The 24,143-nt window shown below is 42.5% G+C and overlaps 1 protein-coding gene across 2 annotated transcripts in view; it reads left to right on the plus strand.

Annotated features, from left to right (window-relative positions):
• The first annotated feature begins 1,325 nt into the window (after positions 1 to 1,325).
• Positions 1,326 to 24,143, plus strand: part of dpp6a (dipeptidyl-peptidase 6a) — a 171,183-nt gene continuing 148,365 nt past the window's right edge. The window contains exons 1-2 of one of the 2 annotated variants that reach the window (XM_067485862.1): positions 1,326 to 1,644; positions 1,750 to 1,817. In XM_067485862.1, coding sequence (XP_067341963.1) covers positions 1,761 to 1,817 — 57 coding nt within the window. In that variant the 5' untranslated portion in view covers positions 1,326 to 1,644; positions 1,750 to 1,760. Of the gene's footprint in view, positions 1,645 to 1,749; positions 1,818 to 18,623; positions 19,047 to 24,143 lie in introns of those variants that run through there. The other variant, XM_067485864.1, reaches the window with a different exon arrangement.

The following is a 24,143-nucleotide window of genomic DNA, read 5'->3' on the forward strand; positions in this document are numbered from 1 at the left end:
GAAGCTTTTGGTGGCAGCTTTCTGTCATGCCCAGTCTGTCCCTGGTTCTTACTTCCTCTGTCCTCAGACAGTCCTGAGAAGCACCTGACTGCAGACCGAGATCAGAAAACGAAGTTTTAAACTAAGTCATTTGAACGTGTTTTCAGAGCTGTTTACCTACACAAACGTTCTCCACCCTGGAACTCAATGCCCACTGGGAGCTTGTTTTACAACCTACCCACTACTGCACTGGGTCAGCTGTGTTCAGTCAATCAGAAGCTGGACAATAATTCGCTTTGTCTTTCACCCTTTCACCCTTAAGATGGTATGTTCCAGGTTTTCATTGATGGAACACACCTGAACCAGGTGACCAGCAGTAGGTACAAGCAGGGCAGTGGGCCGTGAGGCTGTGAGGTCCAGGGTGGAGAACCTCTGACCTTAACCGCTTTTTATTATACAACGTCTGGCTAATTTCTTCTACTTCTTGCTTGAGGTCAGGAGTCCACCATCTTTGTCTGCAGCAAGAAGCTCCTGCATCGATCTGACTCCCCACACCCACCTCCTCACCTGTTTCTCATCCAGTATTTGCACAGTATCCAGATGTTTTTGTTTTACTGCTCCGCCTGTTGTCATCTTACCTTCTTGTTCCTGCCGAGCACCTCACTGCACCTGCAGGATGGAGGATCCTGTGTTTGAATCCTCCATCCTGTGGTGACACTTGCGGTGAACCAAGTGCTTCCTTGTGTCTTCCTTTAATTTGTGTCTATATTGAATAATTTCCAGTAAGCAAAGCTCATTACATCTTCTCCACACTGTGAGTCTTTCTGAGAGTGACAGCAACTTTGTCACAGCTGAGGACCTAACTGTCATACTTCATCCACTCATTTAATATGAAATTAAAATTCCGTCCCTCGTGTTCGGATGATTAGAACTGCCACAAAAATTTGTCACTTGCAATGGCGTGTGTCCGTCATCTGATGTGAATTGGATAGAGGTCACTCTGATTGGGAATGGCACCGATCAACTTGTAATTTGGTTCGATTTGAAAGCAGGAAAGTAACCGGAAAACGTGTGGAAACATGGTCACGTGCTGGACTGTTTTTTTTTTTTACTTACACCTCTGCACATTCTATGTGTTTCCTCGTGGAGCATGGTTATGGTGCACCGCGCAGCCACTGGTGCTGGAGTGGGCGAGCAATGTTGACAGGCTGCTGCTTCAGCCCCGCGCACTCAGGCTTTCAGATGGGATGCGCTTGCGCAATTGCTGTCTGTCTCTCTCTCTCTCTCTCTCTCTCACTCACACACACACACACGCGCGCTCACTCAAACAAACACACAGACCCGTCAGTGTGAGCAGGTTAGTGATATGTTCTAAAATCATCCTGTAAATGCAGAGGACGTAACATCAGAGTACAGTAATTGGACCTAAGAGTCAGTTTTATCAGTTGATTGGTTGGAAAACTTCAGCTCAGCGGATTTATATTTGGCTTTCTGACAATCAGCAGCACTTTGCCTGGAACAACGCATCTGCTTTAATTCGCTAGACTTCACGTGGGAACATATTTGGACAATTCAATGCATCTGTGACCGCCGAACCAGCTCTTTGCGAGCTCGCAAACGAGGAGCGACAGCGCGGAAGGATCCGGCACAGCAGGTGAATCCAAGGTAAACGCTCATTAGCGTCGAGTGATCGGCTGCTGTGAATCTCAATCCAACTTTTAGTGTGTCCGGAACTTTATTTATGTATGTATGCATTTATTTATTTAACAGAAGTTTTCACCATGAACCAAACCGCGGGAGCCACTAATGCGTACCGCAGATGCTCAAAGGGAGGAAAGGTAAGGAAGTCTTGCTCAGAGAAGTTGAGATTCGGACCAAGCAAGGAGCTGGTGAAGCAGCGTGGCTGTGATGATCGCAGGCTGAAGTAGAAGCTTTGTAGGTGGCTGTTTTCCAAAATATTAGCCTTTGCGCAATATGTGCGTTTTGGAGACGCGGTACAGGAAGTGATGTTCCGCTACTGGCTGGAGTGAACAGTTTCAGTACCAAGGTTTACGTTGATGGTTAGTTTACAAGACCGTTGGAAGCTATGGGGAAGTAGCTTGTACACTGCAAAAAGTAGTTAATATAAAGTGTGAAAAATGATGCAGGAAACGGCTGGATTGACGCTCAGTGACCGTTTTCCCGGTTTTGGTGCATTTTCCTTCTCAAAACACTTCATCAGTGACTTGATAGTCATCTGCTGTTCCCTCATATCCAAGCTGATAACACTGTAGCACACTGTTTTTATCAAGCCTGTGACCCACATTGTAATGCTGCTGCTGCTGTTAGTCAACAGGGAGAGAAGAGGAGGGAGGGAGGGACGGGTGGGTGAGGATGAAAGGAAGGTTGGAGGAGAAAAGCTGGAGAATGTGGGTGGAAAGGGGGAGTGCACGGTACAGTCTTTCCAGTGAAACCATTAGCCTCTGGTGTGTGAGTGTGTGTGTGAGAGGGAGAGATACGGGCTGCTCTCATCCCCAACACAGGCTCTGTCAGCATGCACAATCAGTGAAGATGAACTATGAGCACTTCTTTCTCACCAGCAGCTGTGACACATGGAAAATCCACAGCAGATTTCCCAGGGTCTACAAATATCGTTCATTTTTAGTTCTCTTTTTTTTTTTTTTTTGTCTTCCCAGCTACAAATATTTGGAGTTGATGTGCATTGATTGAAGAGGAGCTTGTTCGCTCCTAGTGGTGTTTGGAATGATGTGGTTAATGAGCTCTGATGCGTGTGGACGCGAATTCACAAGCGCTGTTGCGTTGTGTTTATTCATCTCCTCAGTTTAATTGAAACAGACGGTGTTTCCTTATCCACGGCGCTGATGTGATTGTAACAAGTTACACTGGGACTCCACGGTCACGCTTGCGTGTTTTGATTACCGAATAAAAGCCGGTAGTTTAAATGAATAAAATGGGGCACGTAGTTGCCAAAAGATGGCAGCTCATCCACGGGGAAATAAAGGTTCGAAAGCGGAACGCTGACACTTCAGATGTTTGAACAAGTACTGGCATCTCCACCTTCATAGAGTTAGGTGTTTCAAATAACATCCAGATTGCAGAGCACAGTTAGAACTTGGCCAATGGTGTTCGTGAAGAGATAAGTTCACCTTAGCTGTCAGAACCGCGTACTCTACTTAACTTTTGGATCTGTGGGCAGCACAGCCGTGGACTAGTTGGTTCTGGCGCCTCACAGCTACAGTAGATGGTCCTCAGTTTGCATGTGCCTGCTAGCTGCAGCCTTTCTGTGTGGAGTTTGCATGTTCACCTGGTGCTTGTGTGGGGTTTCCTCCCACAGTCCACAGACATGCAGTTAGATTTGGTGTCTGTAGGTGTAAATGTGAATGGTTGTCTGTCTCTGTGGTGGACCTGTGAGACTGGCACCCTGTCTGCCTCTCGCCCTCTCTACACAGCTGGGAGAGGCTCCAACCCCCCCACCCGCCACCCTGAACAGGATGAGTGGTTACCGATAATGGAGGGATTGACGTACGTTCATATTTTTATTACTGTCCTTTCATATTTGTTTTCTGTGTTGTTGTTGTTGTTGTTGTTGTTGTTCTTTAGGAAGCTAGTGTTGTGCCCATAGTTTACTATTTGCTTTCACTCGCTGCTTGTTCTAATTCTGGGGTGTTACTTCTCCCCCTTCACATCAACGTTAGGACAGAAAATAGATCCAGACTTAACACCTCTCCAGACACTTTTTGTGTCCAGACTGCAGTGTCTGTTTCATTCTGTGTCCTGTGGCCACTTTTAGCCTCCTGGTGGAATCGTCTGTGATTTCCAACACTTTGGGTTTTGTATTTGTGTTTGGTGCAGCAGAGAATCTGTCTTTGAATTGTCTCTCCGTGGAGGATCTGTTTCCAGTCATGTTGACAGTCAGACACAGGAGGCGCAGTATATGTCAATGAAAAAATGACTCCCAAACTGATAATTCTAGTAGCTTAATGGGATGTGAATTAAAACCTGATCAAGTCATAGAAGAGGCAAACGGGTGAATTTCTCCACTGACTTTAGCCTCTGAACACCATCGTGCAACGCAGCAACATCTTGGAGCTTTGTAGCAACAATAAACCTGCTCCTTCAATCAGCGTCTTTACTCATTTTAACCGTGTCCACTTTTTACATATTAACTCTGTTTAATCGCTCACATACAGCAAAGAATGGAATTTCTGTTTGGAAGTTCTGCACAGGCATTCTGGGAAACGTAGGAAATTATTTGCAATGCTGGAGGCAATTTGAATGAGAGTATCATAAAAATTGAATATCTGGTTCGCCTCCGTGGTTAACATTGGTGTAAATGGAGAATCTCAGTGATTTTTGAACGACTGGCTTTCTTTTAACTCTCTGCACTCTTAAGTGATGCATTCATATAGGCTGTAATATGAGTTGACAGAAAAATGCGAGTGATGTCACACGATAGGATAATTGTACTTTACTTCCTTTGGAAAGTGTAGCACGATTCCATCTGCTGTTGGAAATTTTTATTGTCCTACCTCAGACTGAATGAGCAGAGGAAAATAAGTTATTGCACAAGTGCCATGATCAAAATGTTGCCATAGCACTAAAAGGCCATTAGAGGGCAGTGTGGCACTGCAACACATGTACAGTACGTGTCAGGGATTCATATTTGAAAAGTGCATTGTTGTAAGACGTGTGTTTACCTTTTTCTGTTTCAAGATAAAGTCTTACAGCTATGTTAAAATATTTATGTATTAATAAATACATTTTTTTTCCATCCAAAGGGGTTTGATTACATGATGGAGCATGATTTACAACATAAAACACCCTTCGTGTGATAATGTGCAGTCCTAATAACAAACTGGAGCTTTAGTTTGATAACATTTATTAAAAGCTGGATTTCTGCAGCTTGTGCAATTCCCACTGCTCTGAGATCAATTCAGGGCTTAACTTTTTTTGACTCTACAGTTCGTGGTGCTCCTTTCTATTGTCTTTCCTCTCGGTCACAGCAGGCTAGTTTGATTATCTTGGCCCTTGACAGGCCTGCAGTACAGTGTGTGCACACTAAATCCCAATTAGACCCCCACACCCCCACCAGCCTCCACCCCTTCCCTAGTTTCAGAGCCATCTTGGCATCTGAAAAGCTGAGAGAATCCTCCAATTCCTCTGATCATAATAAGTTGAATTGGTGTGACTCACCTGAGACAGAAAATAAAAAGCCAAACTGAAATGATGACCCCACCACGATGAATATGCATTAACTGCTGTTGCCCAAATATAAATTGATCGCTTGAGTACGTGTGTCAGGTGAAAATATTGGACTTTTGTTCTGCAAAAAAAAAAAAAAAAAAAACTGCAGTAGCTGGGCGTACGTCGGAGAACAAATGAGCATAGCAGTTGCATGGAAATCGTGAGTGCTAAACTGAGATTTCAAGGAACACGGGAGCTAAGCTGAAAGGTACTTGGATTGAGGGGAGACTTCTTAATTACCGCAGCTTTGTTGGCCAACAGCAGGACACACACGAGTGCAAACGTGCCAAGTATTGATCCCTGCTCTCATTACACTTTGGGCCTATTGTAATGCACAGCTATCACTTTAACTACCTCACTGGAGTCTATGGAAATGATCATTGATTTTTTTTTTTTTTTTTGCGCAGCCTTAGTAAAATGGCAGGAGAAGGCCTATCTCAATCATCTCTGCACTTTGAATTTCTGTACTCCGAAGCTGCCTCCCGCTCATTAGCACCAGTATCTTTTTCTCACCCCGGTGACTGTGGAGGATGGTGCCGAGGCACCGGTCAAGCTGAAGTCATTCATATTATACAGCAGAGCCTCTGCTGCACCTCTGCTTTTGAAGTTGCTCTTTCATGCTGATCTCCAGCACATGAAAGCTGCTGTCTGGTAGCGACGTGATCGACTCTTTCTTGACTCGGTGTGGAAAAAACAAACGCACCTCGTGCTCTTCGGTATTTGTAACTTGTTCAGAGTGTACACAATGAAATTGCATTCGGAGGCACATCTGAGAGCTCTGCCCCTGTGAGATGAATAATGCAGCGCACACATACGTCGACTACTTTCTCACTTTTAACTTCACCAGTAGGTGAAGTGCTTGTTCTTAAATGTGTTAAAGATTTTTTTTTTTTTTCACAGCTAATTCTGCCGTTCCTTTGGTAGTAATAACTTATTGTTTTGTGCACTTCATCATCAGGTGCTGCTGCTGCTTAGCTCTCCATCCTTTAACTCTCTCCTCAAGGATTTCCTCTGGGTGGTAACAGGAGCTTTATTACAGTATGTAGGCCTGGGGAAAACGTGCAACCGCAGCATGATGCTTACATGAACGCACGTTCAAAGACAAACACTATATTAGCCACAAGAACTCTGTGGCGGATCTGTTTTGTGTTGTCCCAGGAATGATTGACACCGCAGGTAGTGTAATTGCATGAGTCACTGAGACCTCCCAGGCCCTTTGAGTGAGCGGTTGGCTCGGCAAAAAGCTTGGGTCATGACAGCCCATCTGGTGGTGTATCACAAGCAGTCAACAAGGCCCAGTGAGACAAATGGTGCCACAACAGTAAACAGCCGCTGCTGGTTGGGAGACAGACACTTGAGCCATATCTAAAATCACAAACATATCCACTCTGAGCCCCCCAGAGGCCTCAGTTCCTGTCAAACCGGGCTCAGCTTGCTGCATCTAAAGTATCTGCTGCTGTCAGAGCCTGTCACCATGGATTGCATCAATTCTTGTGACACTTTTATGGCCATTTAATGCAAATGAGCCTTTTTAACAAAGCTCAGTTTCAGGAAAATGTCGCAATGTGCTGACATGCAAGAGCTTAGGGCTGCAGGTCAGGTCTAAGTTTGCCCTCTGCTGGATGAAAGAGTTCATGATCTTCTGATAATGAGACCTCTGAAATGGTCAAAGCATTAAAATAATTGTTTCCTAATAGTAAGACTTGAATAAATTGGTTTGCAGTATGAAGGCTTTATTTAAGGCGGCCAGCCTTACTTTTAAACAGAGGGCCGTGTTTAGAATAACTGCACAGAAAGCAACATTTGTTCACAAGCTCATATTTGCTTTCTAAAGTGCCAGTGTAGCTTCACTCTGCGGTCTGATAAAGGCACAGTGGGACTTTCCACTGCATCATGTAACAGCAAGGCCTCGGTTTCTCTACACAAACCATCATTTTATCCATTTCGTCCACATATTGTGTTTCCTCTTACGTGAAATGGAATATGAAAAGACAAAATATTCTCTTGCCTGGTGTTGTTCTTGTGTGGCTTGATCCTGCAGTTGTAACCTATGTACTAAAAAAAACCTAATGGAAAAAGGCCACTTTCTGCTTTGCCAGCCAGACTGTTTATCATTATGTATTTTAAACCCACACAATACTGCCCAGGGCAAACCTATGTGTTGACTGGCCTTGGTCAGATATCCAGGGACGTGTCTACAAATACCCATAAGCCCCCTCGGGTTTATTCCGCATGTGGTCTGCACACTGCAGATATTTTTCTCTGGTATTGTTTCAGAAAATGGTAAAAAATTTAATATAAGCAAAAAGCCTCCTGGTATGCTCTGAAAAAAAAAATGCACTGCCAATATTATTGATTAAAAAAGAAATGTAATTAGTTTTGAAGCATTGTTCCCTCTGTCTTAAAAAAAAAAAAAAAAAAAAAAAAAAAGAATGTAATAGATAACGACTTATTAAAAGTGAGAGATATTCACTGTGACAGATTTTTAAGACAATTATTCGCAGTCTTCCACAATGTGTCACTTTTTCAACATGTCAACATGCCAGTCCATACGTTGTCAGCGAGACAGAGAACTGGTTATTATTCCAAGGTACTGATCTGCATTTTATTTTTTTCAGCTCTTTGCTCTGTCCACTTACAGTATGAACAAAGTCTAAAATCCCAAAAACGGAAGCATTTTTGCTGTGAACAGCAGATTATGAAACCAGCACAACAAAAGATAATCGGTTTTGCATATTCTATCGTATTTCACTTAGAATATTTGTTCCTGAAGTAAATGCTGCAAGGGCCATAAGTACGTTTGTAACCCAAACTGGTGACAAGTTTCGTGATATGAATTCTCGGGGGAGTATTGCAGCGTCGAAGCTAGTTGTTACCGATTACCAAGTTATCTGCTGTCAGACCTTTCTCTCCACATCCTTTCTACCAGCAAACAATGTCTTGTATAAATTACATTTATATTCAACTTTTTGCATTACAGAAGTATGTTTTAGATGCCTCAGCAATACAAAATTCACTCAAAACACCTTCTCAAGCAAAACCTAAGCATTCTTAAAATGTTTATTGTTCTATTTTGGTACTAGCAGCATCTTGGTGTTTACATGCAGCGTTCAACTACATTTTATGACCTTTGCCACCTTTATTTACCGAGGATGCTTCAGCTGTGTGGCCCGGCATAGAACAGAGATCTTGGAGCTCATTTAACCAGTTTACCAGTGGAGTATAAATTTACAAAATCTACACTGTAGGACACTGACAGGATCCTGGGATATAGAAGTTCAGAGCGCAGCGCCAACCGTCTCAACAGGGAGGCAGCTGTGTTATAAGCTCAGGCAGCACACAGGGAGGGGCAGGGGTAGCATGGATTTGGTTTAAGCATTTCACAACCTATTTGAAGCAAAGCAGCAGTAGCTGACAGGAGGAAGATGGTTGCAGAGGAGATTCAGTGGCAAGTAAAGGCTAGTGGGTTGTGCAAAGGGAGGCTCTCCAGCACAGCGCAAGTGGATGAGTTGGAAAAGTGTGGAAAGGAAGGAAGTTAGATGGAGGGAGGTGTGGGAAATATGAGTATGTTCACCCACTTGTGACTTATAACATTTGCTCCAAATGAGCCTGGTGGGAAGGTTCAGGGCCATCTACTGGAGGTTAACATGCAACTTCACAAATTTTCTTTCTAGCTTTAGTTTTAGGGTGTAAATATTGGGGGCCTGGTGGCTCAGTGGTAGAGGATGGGGGTTGGGATGCAAAAGGCAGCAGGCTCGAATCCCACCCGACCAGGCTTGGCCCTGCCCAGCCACCTAGGGCAACCTTGGTGTCGGTCCTCACACCGGACAAAAACGGGAGGGTTGCGACACGAACCAGTGTAAAAACACAAATCAATGTGTGGAACGTGTTCCGCTGAAGGGACGAGCTGAAAGCCGTTGTCATTGAGAGTGTAGATGTACAATAATGCTTTTAAACTTCCCTATATTAAAATATGTTTCTGAATCTTACTGACCACCGGGAGGAGGTTTGAATCATTGGGAGTTTTGATGATACCATTTGTGGGGTGCTCTGGAAAAGCAAGATAACCCAATCTGAACTGAAGGTTCCTCCAAATGATGTCATCTTGAGGCGTCTTTCAGCTAGAAGTAGAAAGATATTTTAATTTAGGAAGTCAGAGGGAAGTTTTATGGTATTCCTTTACATTTACTACTCAAACTAGAACCAAAAGAAGAAAGTCCATATCAGTGAATGCATCCTTTTAACTTTATTTTATTTTTATTTATTTATTTTTTTTTTGCAGCAGTGTCAGAGTAAGGTAATGGGTGGAGCCTAAAGCAGGAAGTGAAAACATGGCTGACAGCCCAGCTAATTTTACTAAAAGGCTGTGGATTTAAAAAAAAAAAAGAGAGGTGAGTGGGGCAAAGATAAGTAAGTGTAGTACTTATGAAGTGTCACAGATACTGTATGACTGTATGTTAAGATGAGGACTGGTTTGTTACCAGGAGGAAGCCTCTTAGCATGTTTTTGGTTGTTGCTGGCTAACATGGGCAGCTTCCTTTGGTTTGTTTGTTTGAGCTACTGTGATTGGCCGACTGCTGATTGCTAATACACTATAGCGGAGGACGCTTGGTGTGGTGCTTTAGGCACCATACTGGCTAACTGTGCATTCTGCTAGCATGCTGGCTAGCTTGTGGTTTGCCTGAAATCAACTAGCAGGAGAGGCATTGCTGGTTAGTTTGATATCGTGGGTTTTGCTGAGGACGTTGGAACACACAGAATTAGCTTAGGGGCTATAATAGATTAGGCTTCCAAACTGAAACCCTGGAATCTACAGGGCTACAGTGCCATCGCACAATTGAACCCCTGGCGAAAATGCGTTCAGGTAGGATCAGTAGCTTGCATTGATGTTAATTTTCACCGTATGGTGGCACTGATATGTGTTTGCTACTGTACTGCTTTTACATTTAATTTTTCCCCAATAACCCTGAGGTTTAGCAATAACTTCCATGCACCTCCATGACGTGTGATGTGTAACTATGGCCGTAGATTATGTGTGAAATGTGTGGGAGGGCTGTGTTGGACTAGCAGATACTTCCGTACATGCAATATGTATGTCCAATTAATTTACCAAGGACATTTCCTCAGAAACGAGGTTTAATTGTTGCTAAGTATGTGGCTTCATATTAACAAAAGAAAATTGATTTTTGGCCATGGCATTTGAAGATGAATCGGTGTAAAACCTCTTCTAATATTCTGTTAATTATTAAAGGAAATTTGGCCTATACGTTTAAGCGCTGTGCTGATTTTTAGATGATTCATATCCAGTGCAGCCATTTCAGCAGTTTGTCTTCCTAAAAAAAAAAAACACACGGGCTCTTAACAAATCTACAAATAACTTTTGCACATAAAACCATTTTTGGTGAGGTCATAAGTCCAAAGTATATACCAGGGAATATCTGGGTCTTTGAAATCCTTTCATATCCCTCTCCTAAGCTGGGTCTATCAGCAGTAAGCTCTTGAAGACCCTGCGTTAGCTCCTGGTTGCCCATGCGCGTCCGTGCACGGTGGCATATACTGGGTGACAAAGAAACCTTCGGGTCAGATGCTTTAATTAGAATCACTTCGCTTAATTTTAGGTGAAAGCACATTAGCTTTGTACATGCTTCGAATGTCATCAGTTAAACCCCAGCATGCTTGAACAAGCAGCAGCCTTTTGTTTTTGTCCACATGTTGTCCCCTTTTGCTGCTTCACGAATAAAATGCTTTCCTTTCTTTGGGCCATAGGCTATGCTTTAATTCGAATGGGTTTTGATGTATGCTCTTGTTACCTTATATGCTAGATTTCACTATATGTATCACTATATGGCTGTAAATTGCCAGTTTAATACAGCCGAGATTTTCATTACCATCTTTAAAAGTGAATTTAAAGCCCTCTGTATCTGCTGCACATAATAATTTGAGCAAAAGCAGTCATTTAGCCCTATTTGGCCTGATTGCTTGGCACTCTTCTGGCTTGGCTTTGACTTTCCATATTGTTTTTCAAGCTCTGTCCTTGTCTCCGTGCACTCCCGATCTGCAGCCTTTATTAAAATGTATAGCATGGCCCTGCCACGGCTCATTTTCATATAACTAGGGGAGGTGATTTTATTGACTTATTGCAAAAAGCTGGTGTATAACCGATTGCACATGCCTCATCTTTCCCCGTGTCCCTGGCAGTTAAAAGGAGATGATTTGTCGCGTTAACTCCCATGGTGCTCTACATTGCCCTAAAACAAGACGCTGCTCCCCTTGACAATGAACACTCACTGCCTGAACATAAACAACAGTTTTATGGTGCTCCAGCCTGGGAGCCTCCAAGTCAATGCTCTGTAAATCATCCTCAGGAGGCATGCAAACACAGATCCATGCTGTGTAGCCAATACATCTGTGGACACACCGGTTAATACAGATGGATAAAGAGCACCCGGCCAATGCTGTGTACTGTGAACCAATAATAATAGTGAGTTATTTCACGGCACAGGTGCAGCGAGTCCGAGAACTGAGGAGATCGGTAAAGCCGCGAACCATCTTTTCAACTCAATTCCTAACTTGAGCCGTCATTAAAGTTAATGCAAAGTATAATACTTTCTGAAATTTCACCACTGCTGGCCCTCACCTTGCCACACATTTGTATTAGTTTCACTTAATGGGCTTTGCGCTTCCAGAGACAGTACAATCTAAAATGAGCAGCAAGCTGTAGGCAACGGCAGAAAGTGGGACAGATATGCAGGTGCAATATCTTAAACAGCCTACTCAGCCCTGTCCTTCAGGCTAACCTGGTTTGGTGTATGGTTGTGTGCATACAAGTGTGCAGGCTGTTGAATATTTGTGTGAGAGCAGATGCCTGAGGGGTAAATGTTTTAGCATCATTAACTTGTCTCTTAATGATAAAGTTAATATAGGTCTTAATGAGTGCACTGTGGCACCGGAACTCTAGAGACCGAAGTCATGGGCTACTTCTTAACTCCTTTATTTTAAGAAACCTCATCTTTGAAACTATTTAGGGCTGTATTTTTCAGTCTTTACTTATTATGTGCTTTTGTGGTTTGTAATTGCCGCTTTAGATATAGTTATTGGTGAGTGGTGAGGTCTGATAAATATGCACATACTAGGGATGATGCAGATGACAAAAGCTTGTGCTTGTGCATTTGATGTAAAAGACAACGTTAGAGGACCAAGTCCTGCAGTAGTGTTTACCATTTGCGAACCATAGATGACCAACCATAGATATCTTTAAATCTCCTCTAATTAACCGTAATTGATATTGTTGATTGTCAGTGTTAAACTGACGTGTAACACTTTTTGTCGTATTTAGGCCTTGATGCATCGTACAAGGTAGAATAATTAAGATCTTGGCTGTTCCTTTCCTTCCGTTTTTCTATAGAGTGACCCTTCACGCACTGCAACCTGCAAGTCAAAGCTAACCACCACACACTTTTCACCTCCATTTCACAACTTTGACAGAGAGAACAAAACTCTGTTGACTAGTAGCACCACAAATCAAAAAGTTTAAGTTCCACAATACAAGGGAAAGGATGTCATGCCTTTGCACCATTGTAGAACAACCGTGTGTAGAGAGAACCTGGAAAAGCTTTTCATGTAATGCGCATTAACTTTTTCCACTGCATAAAGTTCCAGTTTGTAATACTCTTGCACATGCATATATATCTATATATATCACACTTTCAATCTTTGAAGTTTTTAGTGTGTACACACAAACTGTGTGTGAAATGTGACACTAATTTGCATGCTGACAAGGATTTCTAGTGAGATTACACCCAGCTGATTGATGGTGACGCTGTTGCCCCAGAAACCACCCTGGGCGATGTGATATGTCTCTCCCGTTATCAGACACTAAAGCATATTCCTGTAGTTAATCTTCTCATATGGGCGTTCACGGAAGATATCCGGCAGCCACGGGCCTTGACTGGTAATGAACGACAGCCTTTTCCAGGGTCTGAATGCAGCTCATTTCAAAAGCAGTAAAAATTACAGAGAGGATGACAGGGAGGAAGCTTTTGTTGGCAAGTTTCATTATCCACTGATTTACTGTAGTGTAAAAACAAAACAAAAAAAACACCATATGTAAATGATTGGAAATGTGTGTTTTCTTTAGGTGTATTAATTCTACTGATAAATCATAATGTCAGGCACTAATGCTGACAGAGTTGTTGTTGGACAATGGTTTGAATTCCTAACAACAAGGATGTAAATGAATATACAGAAAAGACACCAAATGGAGCAAATATGGGCAGTTCATGCCCAAGACCCATATGGGCGAGTATCTGGCTAAATCCACGAAGAAGTACTTTTTCCAGAAGGGTGTGGAAAAACTTGATCGGCTTATACAGAGCTACTGCTTAAACCTCATCCAGCACCTTCAGGATGAACTGGAGTCCCAGTTGCAAGGGAGGCCTCATCGCCCCACTTCATGTATCCTCTCATGGCAGAATGGGAGCAAATCGCTGCAGACATGTTCAAAAATCTTATGGAAGACTGATGATCAGCTTAATGTCCATGGTATTGTTATGAGAATAATCACATACCTGGTTCAGATGTTGTTATCTTATTCGATGGCCTGTTATCTGTTCTTATCAGCTCATATTCTTCCTGTCTATGTGCACATTAGATCTTTAGCATATTCTATCACATGCCAGAATTTCATTGTCATAAGCACAGAGCCTTGCTAAATTTAAGCAGAAAGCTACAAAGTCAGAGTTAGGCACACAACTTTGGTTTGGGAGAAGGTCATTGTTGTGAATTCGAAGAAAGCCACAATGACTGAAGGCTGGAAACGGGAAACAAACTGGTGTCTCTCACTTCAAAATCTACTTCGATTGCCTTCCTGCACAGACTTTGGGGATTTTAGGAGAGAAACCCAACAACCACAAAGAATACAGACAATGGCCAACTAGCATGCGCATTCTGCACTTGCTTGAGAGGAAGGCTAAGCAGAAGACCTAGGACCGCACATGATCTTCACACCACTTTTGGGAAAATCTTATTCTAACGGACTAGTAATCTAGTTTTGAATATGCTTAATATACTAGCGGTTATGCACTGTACTTGTCAATGACACGGTCGGTGTCATTAACAAGTCACGGTGACACAGATTCAACATATTGAATTGGCTGAAAAGCTGCAGACGGGGGTGCGACTGGTAACACTGCAGGGCAACACACTGCGAGACGCTCACTCAACAGCCAACCATTGCCTCGTTGTGTCACGGCCCTTAAATTTTGTCACCGACCACCAGTCTTGCTCCTGTTAGAAGTCACCATTTACCACAAGGATGGATGATAACGCACTTAGCCCACTGATAGGTATCGTCTTTGGCACGTTAGATCCCTAGACCTACTGCATGAAACCAGAAGAGAAAACCTATCCCCGACGGATAAACATCAACCACTCAGGCACATATAGTTTACATCCAATGCCGCAGTGCCATCGCTCAACCCGAACGGTTGTAACATTACAGAGTAACCAGCTCTTACCGTTTTACGGCCTGCCGACAGTAGAGTGGGAAGCAGATCTTCTACAAGGCCGACGGAGAAGGTGTTTTATTATCTGTGTTTTGTCCTCACATGCCTCACCGCTGTCGAGCTCGGATGTCATCTATTCATTCCAGTCAATATTCAGTGCGCTGACTTTCCCGTCGGCGTAAATGCAAAGGTTTAATTAATGAGTAAACCTCTCAAATTCCCGTCTGGTTTTAGTTTTCCATATGTCAAAACACGGTACAACTACTGCTAAAAATGTAAAATAACTACAGGAATCTTTCAAGACAACATCTTCCAGGCCTCTTTAAAGCAGCATATAAATATTCTTAATGGACCTGACTCAGTGCTATATCAATAAGGCATAAACTATAAAAACAAAATGATAAAATCCTGTACTTTTACTTTTTAAATAGGCAACATCTATTAAAAGTCAACGTAAAAAGTTGTTTGTAATAACTTAAGCATGCTGACATTGATTTTCCTTTCCCGTACGTCTCATTTTACATTTCTTTTTTTTATTTTTTTGTTCACATCCTTTTTGAGCCGCTCAAGTGTGAGTTGTGAAGCTGAAGCCAGCTGCTGTGCGGCGAGAACTCATCATCCGTCCCTGAGCGGAGCAGAGCAGGTTAAAGTGATGAATCTGATCCAAGTTCCTGACAAACGCCTGCTGTTCAAGGCAACTGTTTCCATTAATATTCAGATGTGCTTACTGGCTCTGTCATAAGGTGGAGGGAAGCAAAAGTCCCGTTAAGTTGGAAAATAATTACAGTAACTTTTCCGTCGTGTGTTGCCAACTGGATGTAGTACTACAGTTCACAATTTACTTTATGTCATATTTTATTAAGGTGTGTTTAAAGTCAGGAGTACAGGAATCTGAATTTAAAAGATCACTGCTTTTCACCTGCAGCACATTCAGAGTTCAGTACATACAAACTAAACGCATTGCAGGCATTTTTTTCAAACACTGCATCACTTTATGATCTTTTGTACCTGCAGTGTGACCACTAATTGATCTCCTGCATTGATGCTGAAAGATTAAATGTGTAGTTTACATACCTGTGCACTTTTTTTTTTTTTTTTTTTTAATTTAATCTTTTTTTTTTTTTTTTTTCTACTCAGATGGTAATGATCTGTTGCCTTGATCAGCACGGGCCTCTTATGTAGATTATAGTGCTGCCCACGTACAGAGAAGTGCACCCGGATAATCACAGAAAGTTGTTTGAGATGTAAATAAGTTATTAGCACTTGTACTGAGAGAACTGCTTTCTGGTGCTCAACTAGAGCCGTCCTGCTTAAACTATGAGCCTCGTCTGAACTCAAAAGCACCTTGACCCACATAGTACAACTCATCTGCATCTGTGGAAAACACTATAGCAACCCGTGTTGCTCTCGTAACCTAAAACTGTACACAGATTCAATTTAGTGATTTTAATTTATTGTTTTCCCTTTTGAAACATGCCGTGTGTATGTGTGTGTATGTATATATATCTCATCGCTATCATTTAAAAACAGCAAAAACACAACAGCGACAGCAGCATACAGGACATCGTGGTATCGTGTAATTAAGCCGATAATGAAACCATCGATTTCCTTCCACGAAGGTCTCTGCTGTGTTTATCGTGCTGGATGACTGCCGTCACTGGAATGAAGCCTGTTCTCCGGGCCCACTCCATTGGGCATCTAGGCCAATCAATGCTAGATTTGGGAAGCTTTTTAATCTCGTTTTGTTTAAAAAGGCTTCTCGGATCGTCAGAGAGGAGCAGTTTGGCATCCGATCCCCCGTAAATTTGGAATTACCGCACTGCTTAGCAGCCACTAGGGAGCACACGGGTTAGCTAAATGGATGTGTAAAAGCCCAAATGACTACAAACCTAAATCATTTTGTTAATTAGCTGGTGTCAATTGTTGCACTTATCATATGCAGAAAAACTTTAACTGTCATTAATTTACATATATTTCATTGGCAATTATTCACATTCATCTGTTGACACAATAGGAGGATTAAATGAAATTGGATTCAGATACACACTTTCATGTGTGTGTTTATTTATGTATGCGTTAGCTTGTAGTTTTGTTTTCTTCTTCTTTTTCATTTCGCTGTGCTTGTAATACAGCGTTTTTTGGTTTTCCATTTACCCCGGCTCTCTCCATAATGGAGCATCCGTCCACACTGCCGCAGGTTTTCTCTCCCCAGCAGAGCTCCCATGCAGCTCGGCTTCTGTCTGCTCGCCTAGCTGCCCTTTTTGTGTGTGTGTGTGTGTTTGGGGGGGGGGGGTCTACTGCATCGTAGCACTTAGCCATCCCTGGCCAGTCATTGTCTCTGAGAATCTCAACATTAGGCAGCTGCTGCCTGCTTCTGTGCAGCCAACATTGTTGTTGCAGATGTCCTTGGCCGCCGCACGTGTATGTGATGAATTCCAGCTCGGCCCGATGTGTCTCGTAGGGGGAATAAACAACATGGCGAATTCAATATTGCGTGTGTAGCCAGCTTGTAGGGTCGAGGGGAGTTTATGTGTCATGTTTGATACATGAACCCCGATTAAGTGTGGCACTATTAAAGTTGAAAATAACGCTTTAGAAGGTTATCCTTTAAACTTGCCTTTGACAGAAGAACTTTGTGGAGGAGTTATGAATAAAATAAGTGAGCGAGCCAGCCAGCTACCTATCTTTCCAACTGCTGTGTTCTCCCTCTGTCAGCAGTCCAGCTGGAGTTGACAGAGCCTGATGGCCCCATTACGATGTTTTGACAGCCTTATCCACAGTAATTAATACCAGGCACTTTTAAATGAGATTTATGTGAGACATGCTGTTTGCACTTCCCAGTTGGGGGAACCTGCTCACAGCGAAGTGCTGCTGTGTATTTAAGACCCTCAGCTGTCTGGAGGTATCATCAGTGTACACTCGTTTTACTCCGCGCAATATACAAAGAGTCCAAATTCAGAAGATGCACTTTCAGAGTTTTATTGATTTTAATAGTGTGTGTGTGTGTGTATGTGTGTGTGTGTGTGTGTAAGAGGGTCATGCAGGGGTCTTGGTCTCTAACCGATTGTATTTTCGCTACAAAAATACAATTACACTTTACTGATGGTGCATTGAAGAAAATCAGTACAAAATATTAGTGAGTAGGGCAAGTTTTCTTGATTAAATTGTTTGGCGTCAGAAATGGTGAGGAATGCATGAGAGCACCCCCCCCCCCCAAAAAACAAAAACAAAAAAACAAAACACACACTGTATCAGATGCACTTCTGTGGTGTTACTTTGACTTTGTGATACATTGATGATGTGTTATTGATACAACCAATGGAAATGTATGAGAGTGACTTCTTCTTGTGAACCAAATACATCTTCTACCTATTTAAAAATGTAAAAAGAGAAGCAAAAAGGGAAAAACATGTATTCGTGTATTTTTATTTATTTATTTATTGAAGAACGTGTCTCTAGTGGAGGACGACTGGTTGTTGTTGCATTTGCTTTGGTGCCATTGTTGTTAATGTTGTTGGTATTTGGTCATGAGTAGAGCATAAGGTTTTGATAGACGCGATAGATTTCCAAGTTCCTTAAAGGGCCAGCAGCATTCAGGGATCTCACCACAGATTTCTACAGGCTAATCCTCCTCCAATCATGACCTTCAAAGCTTTTATATTTACTACATCAACGTCTAAAGGAGAGCAGACCCTAATTAAAGCCGTGGGACGACGTGATGCACTTTTACAGCTTGACCTGCCCCCAGTTTAGATTTATTTATTTATTTATTGTTTTCTGCAACGTGTGTGTGTGTGTGTGTGTGTGTGTGCCGTTCATCACATTTTTAAGTGAGGCTCTTGCAGCAGCTTGACAACAAGCACCGATTGACAGGAGGGATTTTCTGTTTCTCTGAAACAAACAGCAAGAGGGAGGGGGGGTGGTTAGAGACCCCTCTGCGCATCTTCCATCCAGCGTGAAGCGATCATCCACAGTGGTCCACACTGCACTTAACATGAAAGCAAATAGATAAGTTCACCTCCCCGTGTCATTTATGGGTGTTTGTGTGCGAGGAAGGAGGACGAGCTCTGTCGATAAACAGAGCCCACGGTGTCTATTCTCTTTCTAATCAGTCCGTTAGGTTGTAAGCCCACCCACTTATGAACTGGCTCACTACCTAGGTGTCTGGCTGGGAGCTGGCGGGGACGAAGAGCCGACAGAAGCTTGTCCAAAAGTCTGCACATTCAACCCTTTTCGTGGAGCAGTTCCGAGCCGCGAAGGGAGGCAAACATGAAGGAAACTAATCTGATAGAGACCGCAAAGATGCAGGGCAACATGATGGTAAGGCGCTTTTCTGTCCTTTACATCTTTTGGTGACGCCGCTTTTGGTGATTTCTCGTTCGTCATTAGCGTCCCGTTATCCGCACGCGCTTAGACGCACGTCCGAACGAAGCCTTTGGAAATACGCGCATTCCACGTTTACATGTCGTTGTGCATCCGTTTTAACGCAGTGAGGCGACTGTTCACGCCCTTTTTTTTTTTTTTTTTTTTTTTTTGTCCTTTTTTTTTTTTTCTTCCTGATTTCACGTGTTGTTCCCAGCTGACAGCGACGACATGAATCCTATAGTTAGTTACAGGAGTTGGGAAGTTTGGTCCAGTGTTTCTGGGCCCGATCATGGTGAAGCTGAGCCGTGCTGAGGTTTGGCTTCGTCTCCTATTTTTTTTTTACCTCACGAAGCTTCTGGGGGCAGAGGTAACCTTTTGCTCAAGGAGGGTCCCATTAATATTTTACTACCTTCTAAAGCTGCGAGGTGCAGGATATATTACCCCGGCTCTCTGCTGGCTGGGAGCTGCGGCAGCTCCACGGACGCATATGTGAAGGGAGTGAATACTTAATGTCCTGTGGGACTGTTTCAGGTATTAAGGGCCACTATCACGACTCCTATTTTTCTACGATTTGTGTACAAGTTCACTGTGCATTAACACATTTCTTTCCCGCGCATCTTACCTTAACCTGGCTGTCTCTCAAAATTTCTGTTCCAAACAAGTTTGTGCCGGGACACCTCTAAATTGATGGTGATTATTTTTGAGTTGCTGTATACTTGCTGCGCTCTGCAAACCCTCAAGGCCATTTTAGAAGATGCGGGACACAGCTGCGTGGAGGCTTTTCTAAACGTTTTCTTAACTGAATACGGTCTCTTCCTCCCTGCCGGCCTTATCTTCAGCATAGATGTGGGGACTGTGTTTATCTCCTTTATCCCCGCAAAATGAAAAGTAAACATAGGTGTTTATCATGGGGAATTTGGTCATTTCCCAAATAAGTAAGTCAGGCATCCTGAGTTTTCATTTTAGCTGGCGGCTGTAATATGTCATCGTATTTACAATTTCAGCAAGTTTTGACTTTAGGATAATCGTGTGCCTGAAGCAGTCAGCAAAACTATAATGAGTCTATGATAATAACAGAAAGGAAGTTCGCTAAGCTTATATCGTAAAGAGGGAACATAAGGCGAAACAGCTCTCTGAGAGAGAGAGAGAGTCTGCTCCCAGAGTCGTGACATTCGTTGGTCAGTTTTGGCCTCTTCAGTGAGATTTACAACCTGTCAGTTCAGTTAACTGACTAAAAATCGGCAGGACATACTCCTGTTTGGTCCAGAAACCAGCCTGTCATGTTGTAGTTCTCCAAGGACCCGTGTTGGCCCTGTATAATTAAAAAAAACACATTCTCAACTCTCGTCATTGTGCATTTAGATATTGGTGGCTTCCGTTGCCGCACTGATTTGTTTATGCATATCCCCCAATTCACTGCTCGATTTGAGTCAAATTACTTGACCTCTAGGGTGCGATTTACTTGGCAGTAACAATGAACTCAAGCATCAACACGACAGGTTTACAGCACGAAAAGCATTTTCTGCCCACAGTCATGGGATGGAGATTACCTGTAGCGCCTCAGTGGGAAGTTTCCACAATAACGGGGAGAAAACCGCACAGATTTTTGACCACCAGACATAACAGTTGGACATTGTTGTTGCCTGCCGGGAAATTTTGTGTGCATGTGAAACAGGTAGTAGTTGAAAATGGGAGCCCAAAACAGCCCCGAGGCCTGGTGCTTGCAAAGGAAATTGCTGGTAATCAAGTCTGCATTAAGATGCCGAAGGGGTAATGACCGCAGAGGAGTTACCATGGGATACATTGCCTATTATCTCATCAGTTCAGTTGCAGTACAGTGTGGGGAGGTCTGTGTGCTTGATGTGTGCAAATATATGAACCGCTGGCACAAGTGAAGAGGCTCAGATGGTCTTTCACTTTTTGTGTAATTGCTCTCTGACATGGCAGAAGTCTCCCCGTTGAACAACTCGTAATTAGGTTCTTTGGGCTGAAATGGGGAAAGAAAGTACCCCGTTATTATGAGTTATGCTTGAGACTTGTTGTTGTTGTTGTTCTCACTTTAAATAAATGTGTTCTTGTTAACTTCAAAGTAACACTCAAAAGTATGCAGCAACTAAGTACTTCTTTGTATTTACTGCAGTATTTGTGGAACGTTGTTTCAAGCCTGTGTGCACACAGTTATTACCTGGTGGTTCACAGCAACCTACAGTCAGGTGACAAATTAAAAGGAAAAGCGAAGCAAATATATATAGTGCCCTGTGGATGAGGATGATGATGATGATGATGATGCCCCCCGTGCATTAGGCCACGAGGGGTCACAGAATAGATGGACTGTGAAAATAAATCATTAAAGCTGTTCTAGCAGCACATGGTGGCCTAACAACTTACTAAGACCCTGCGTGTTGCCCTTTAATTTGTCGCCTGTCTGTAGTTCAACCCGGAATGTTGAGGGGTTGGCAAATTTATTTTGTTATGTATTGGTTCGACCGTGAACCCTCATGACAGTTACAGCCATGCTGGAATCTCCATCTGGACGACTGTATGATTATAGTCATTTTACGATTACGGCCCATCTGATGCTGGAATATTAAGTCCCATACTGATACTTGGTAGTGAGGATACTATAACAGCTAATGGTAATTCATACAACACACACAATCTTGATGCAGATCCCTTAAGTGGAGGGTTTTACAGCGGAAAAGTGCTCTCTGGTGGGCAAATGATGGTACAGACTGTTTGGAAATGACTTTATACATAGTTTGGAATTTCTGCACTGCAACTTCTTGTTACATATATACTCTGTTGCAGTATATCTATATAGCTAATATCAGCAAAATTATAGCTCTTGCTGATTTGGTGGGTCTAGTTCTAGTTGGGACTTCTACTATATTATGTCTAGCAATAAGCAGGTTTACATCACGTAATATAGAATTGAAGTTCTAATGCCTGAGCTTCAAAACCGCAACTTTGTCTTCTATACACAAAATATGTACAATACGTTTGGACTTCCATGAAGAATATCCGATTTACATGTACCAGCCTGCATTCGAAGTTTGAGTTTGTGATGCTTCTTAGTTTGAGGAATTGTTCAGTGCCCAGCCCTCGTGAGCTCAGTGTTGCACCACAGTGTTTTTCAAAGTTCCACATAACATAATCCAATATACTGTAGGTTGAATATGATTATGATTGTGTGGATTTGCATTCTGTCTTTTAAAGCTGTTCACATGTGTAAAGCAAAGACTTTTTAGCGTTTAAGCACACTTTGCTTAAACCATTCATTGGGATGACAGTATTTTGTAGGATGAAAACACATCTGGGACAGCAAGTTTCTGCCAAAATTCATTTATTTGTGGAAGTGACACTATTGAGTTATTACACTGCAACAAAAGACAACCTCTAAAAATGAACACGGCAACTTTCAATACCATTGTCTTTCTTGCTTGTCATTTAAAAGATACAAATTTTCTGCACTGTGTACAAACTTTTTGGAAGATCTGCCTAATTCGCCGTCCGTTACGTTTCCCAAGAGCACAGACTAGAAACAGATGTGATCCTGTTTGCATGCTAAAGAATGCGTCTGTTTTCCCCAACAAACAGCTGTTTAGTGTGTTGTGCACCTTCAGGCTGATGAGTGCATTTTGATGGAGGACCACCCTGCATGGTTTGGTTCTCCACCGCACATATAATGCCTTTTCAATACAGCCTTCGTGGCTGGGGGCCAACTTCTAGGTGTTACGTCAATAGCGCACTTCACTCGTTTTCATGCTTGGCCATTTCTGACCACGTGAAGAAGAAGTGAAATCACAGCGCTGTTTGTCTACCTCCACATGCATGCTGCTTTATTGATTGCTGTGCAATGCCTGCTGCACCCTGCACCATGATTTTCCAGACATCTGGCATCAGTGCACCTGTTACCTGCTGTCTTCTAGTGTGTGAGTCAGCATTGCTATCGTAGCTTGTTTTATGTTGTTTTTTGCAGCTTTCTGAGGCTTTCAAGTTGTCAAACTGGGTCTGAAATAAGGGGTTAGACATCACGGTAAATATTTTCTGTATGCAACCGACATGGGTAGGAAGCTGTAGGGCTGCAACTGATTGATTTGATCATTGAATCACATCAAAGAATTAATTGTTTAGCTTGCAACATCTTCAAATCGTGCATGTGGCCAATAGCAACCAAAACCAACCTGTTTTTACTTGATAAATTACTAAAGAAAATAAGCGATTCAATAAAATGTGTTTCAAACTGACACCACAATGTTGTCACACACCCCTGCTGCAAAGTGCTTATTCATATTTTGAAATTGTCAGTGAGGCTGTGTCCCTGCAAACTGATCCTTGATAGCTTCTGTGCATACATAAGCATCATTTATGTACTTGATTGGGGTCAGCTTTTTCCAAAATCAGAAATGCTAGAGTCTGGTACTAAGGGACTTGATTTATAGTGACCTTTATATGGGCCACAGTTTTTCATCGTGCAATAGCTGCATTTCATTAGGCACGCTGGAATCCATCATACTGAGTGTTTCCCCTTTGGCTACATTTGTTTGTTGAGCAATCAAGCGAGGCTGGCAGATGGCTAGAGTTATCAGTTTTTTGCAGCATAGGAGCTAAAAACTTATGACAAGGATAGTTAGTTGGATTTCATTTCTCTTGTGTGAAGTCATCTTTTCTCGTAAAACAAATTTATTTTGTTAAGTATTTACCTGAACAAAATGTACGGTGGCCCTGAAAGCTCAAAGCACTAGATAAAATACAATCATATATACATAACATATAATTAACTTCTAGGTGATTCAATTTAATATGCAAAATGAGGTGTCTCATCTTTTTAAAAAAAAAAGACCGTCACCACCTAATGCTTGGTGAATGGCACCAGGTGTGTACATTAGGGCAGCAAAACCACTCTCATGAAAATGGTGAACCTTCATAAAGCTGGAGAGGGATAATATAAAATAAATTTTTTTGGAGTACTGCACCAGCACCAAGTGTAAAAACCATGATTCAAAAATGGAAGAAACATGAACACAGACTTTTTTCAAGAAGAAGACCAAG

This window comes from Channa argus, chromosome 19, assembly GCF_033026475.1.
Source record: "Channa argus isolate prfri chromosome 19, Channa argus male v1.0, whole genome shotgun sequence".
Taxonomy (NCBI): domain Eukaryota; kingdom Metazoa; phylum Chordata; class Actinopteri; order Anabantiformes; family Channidae; genus Channa; species Channa argus.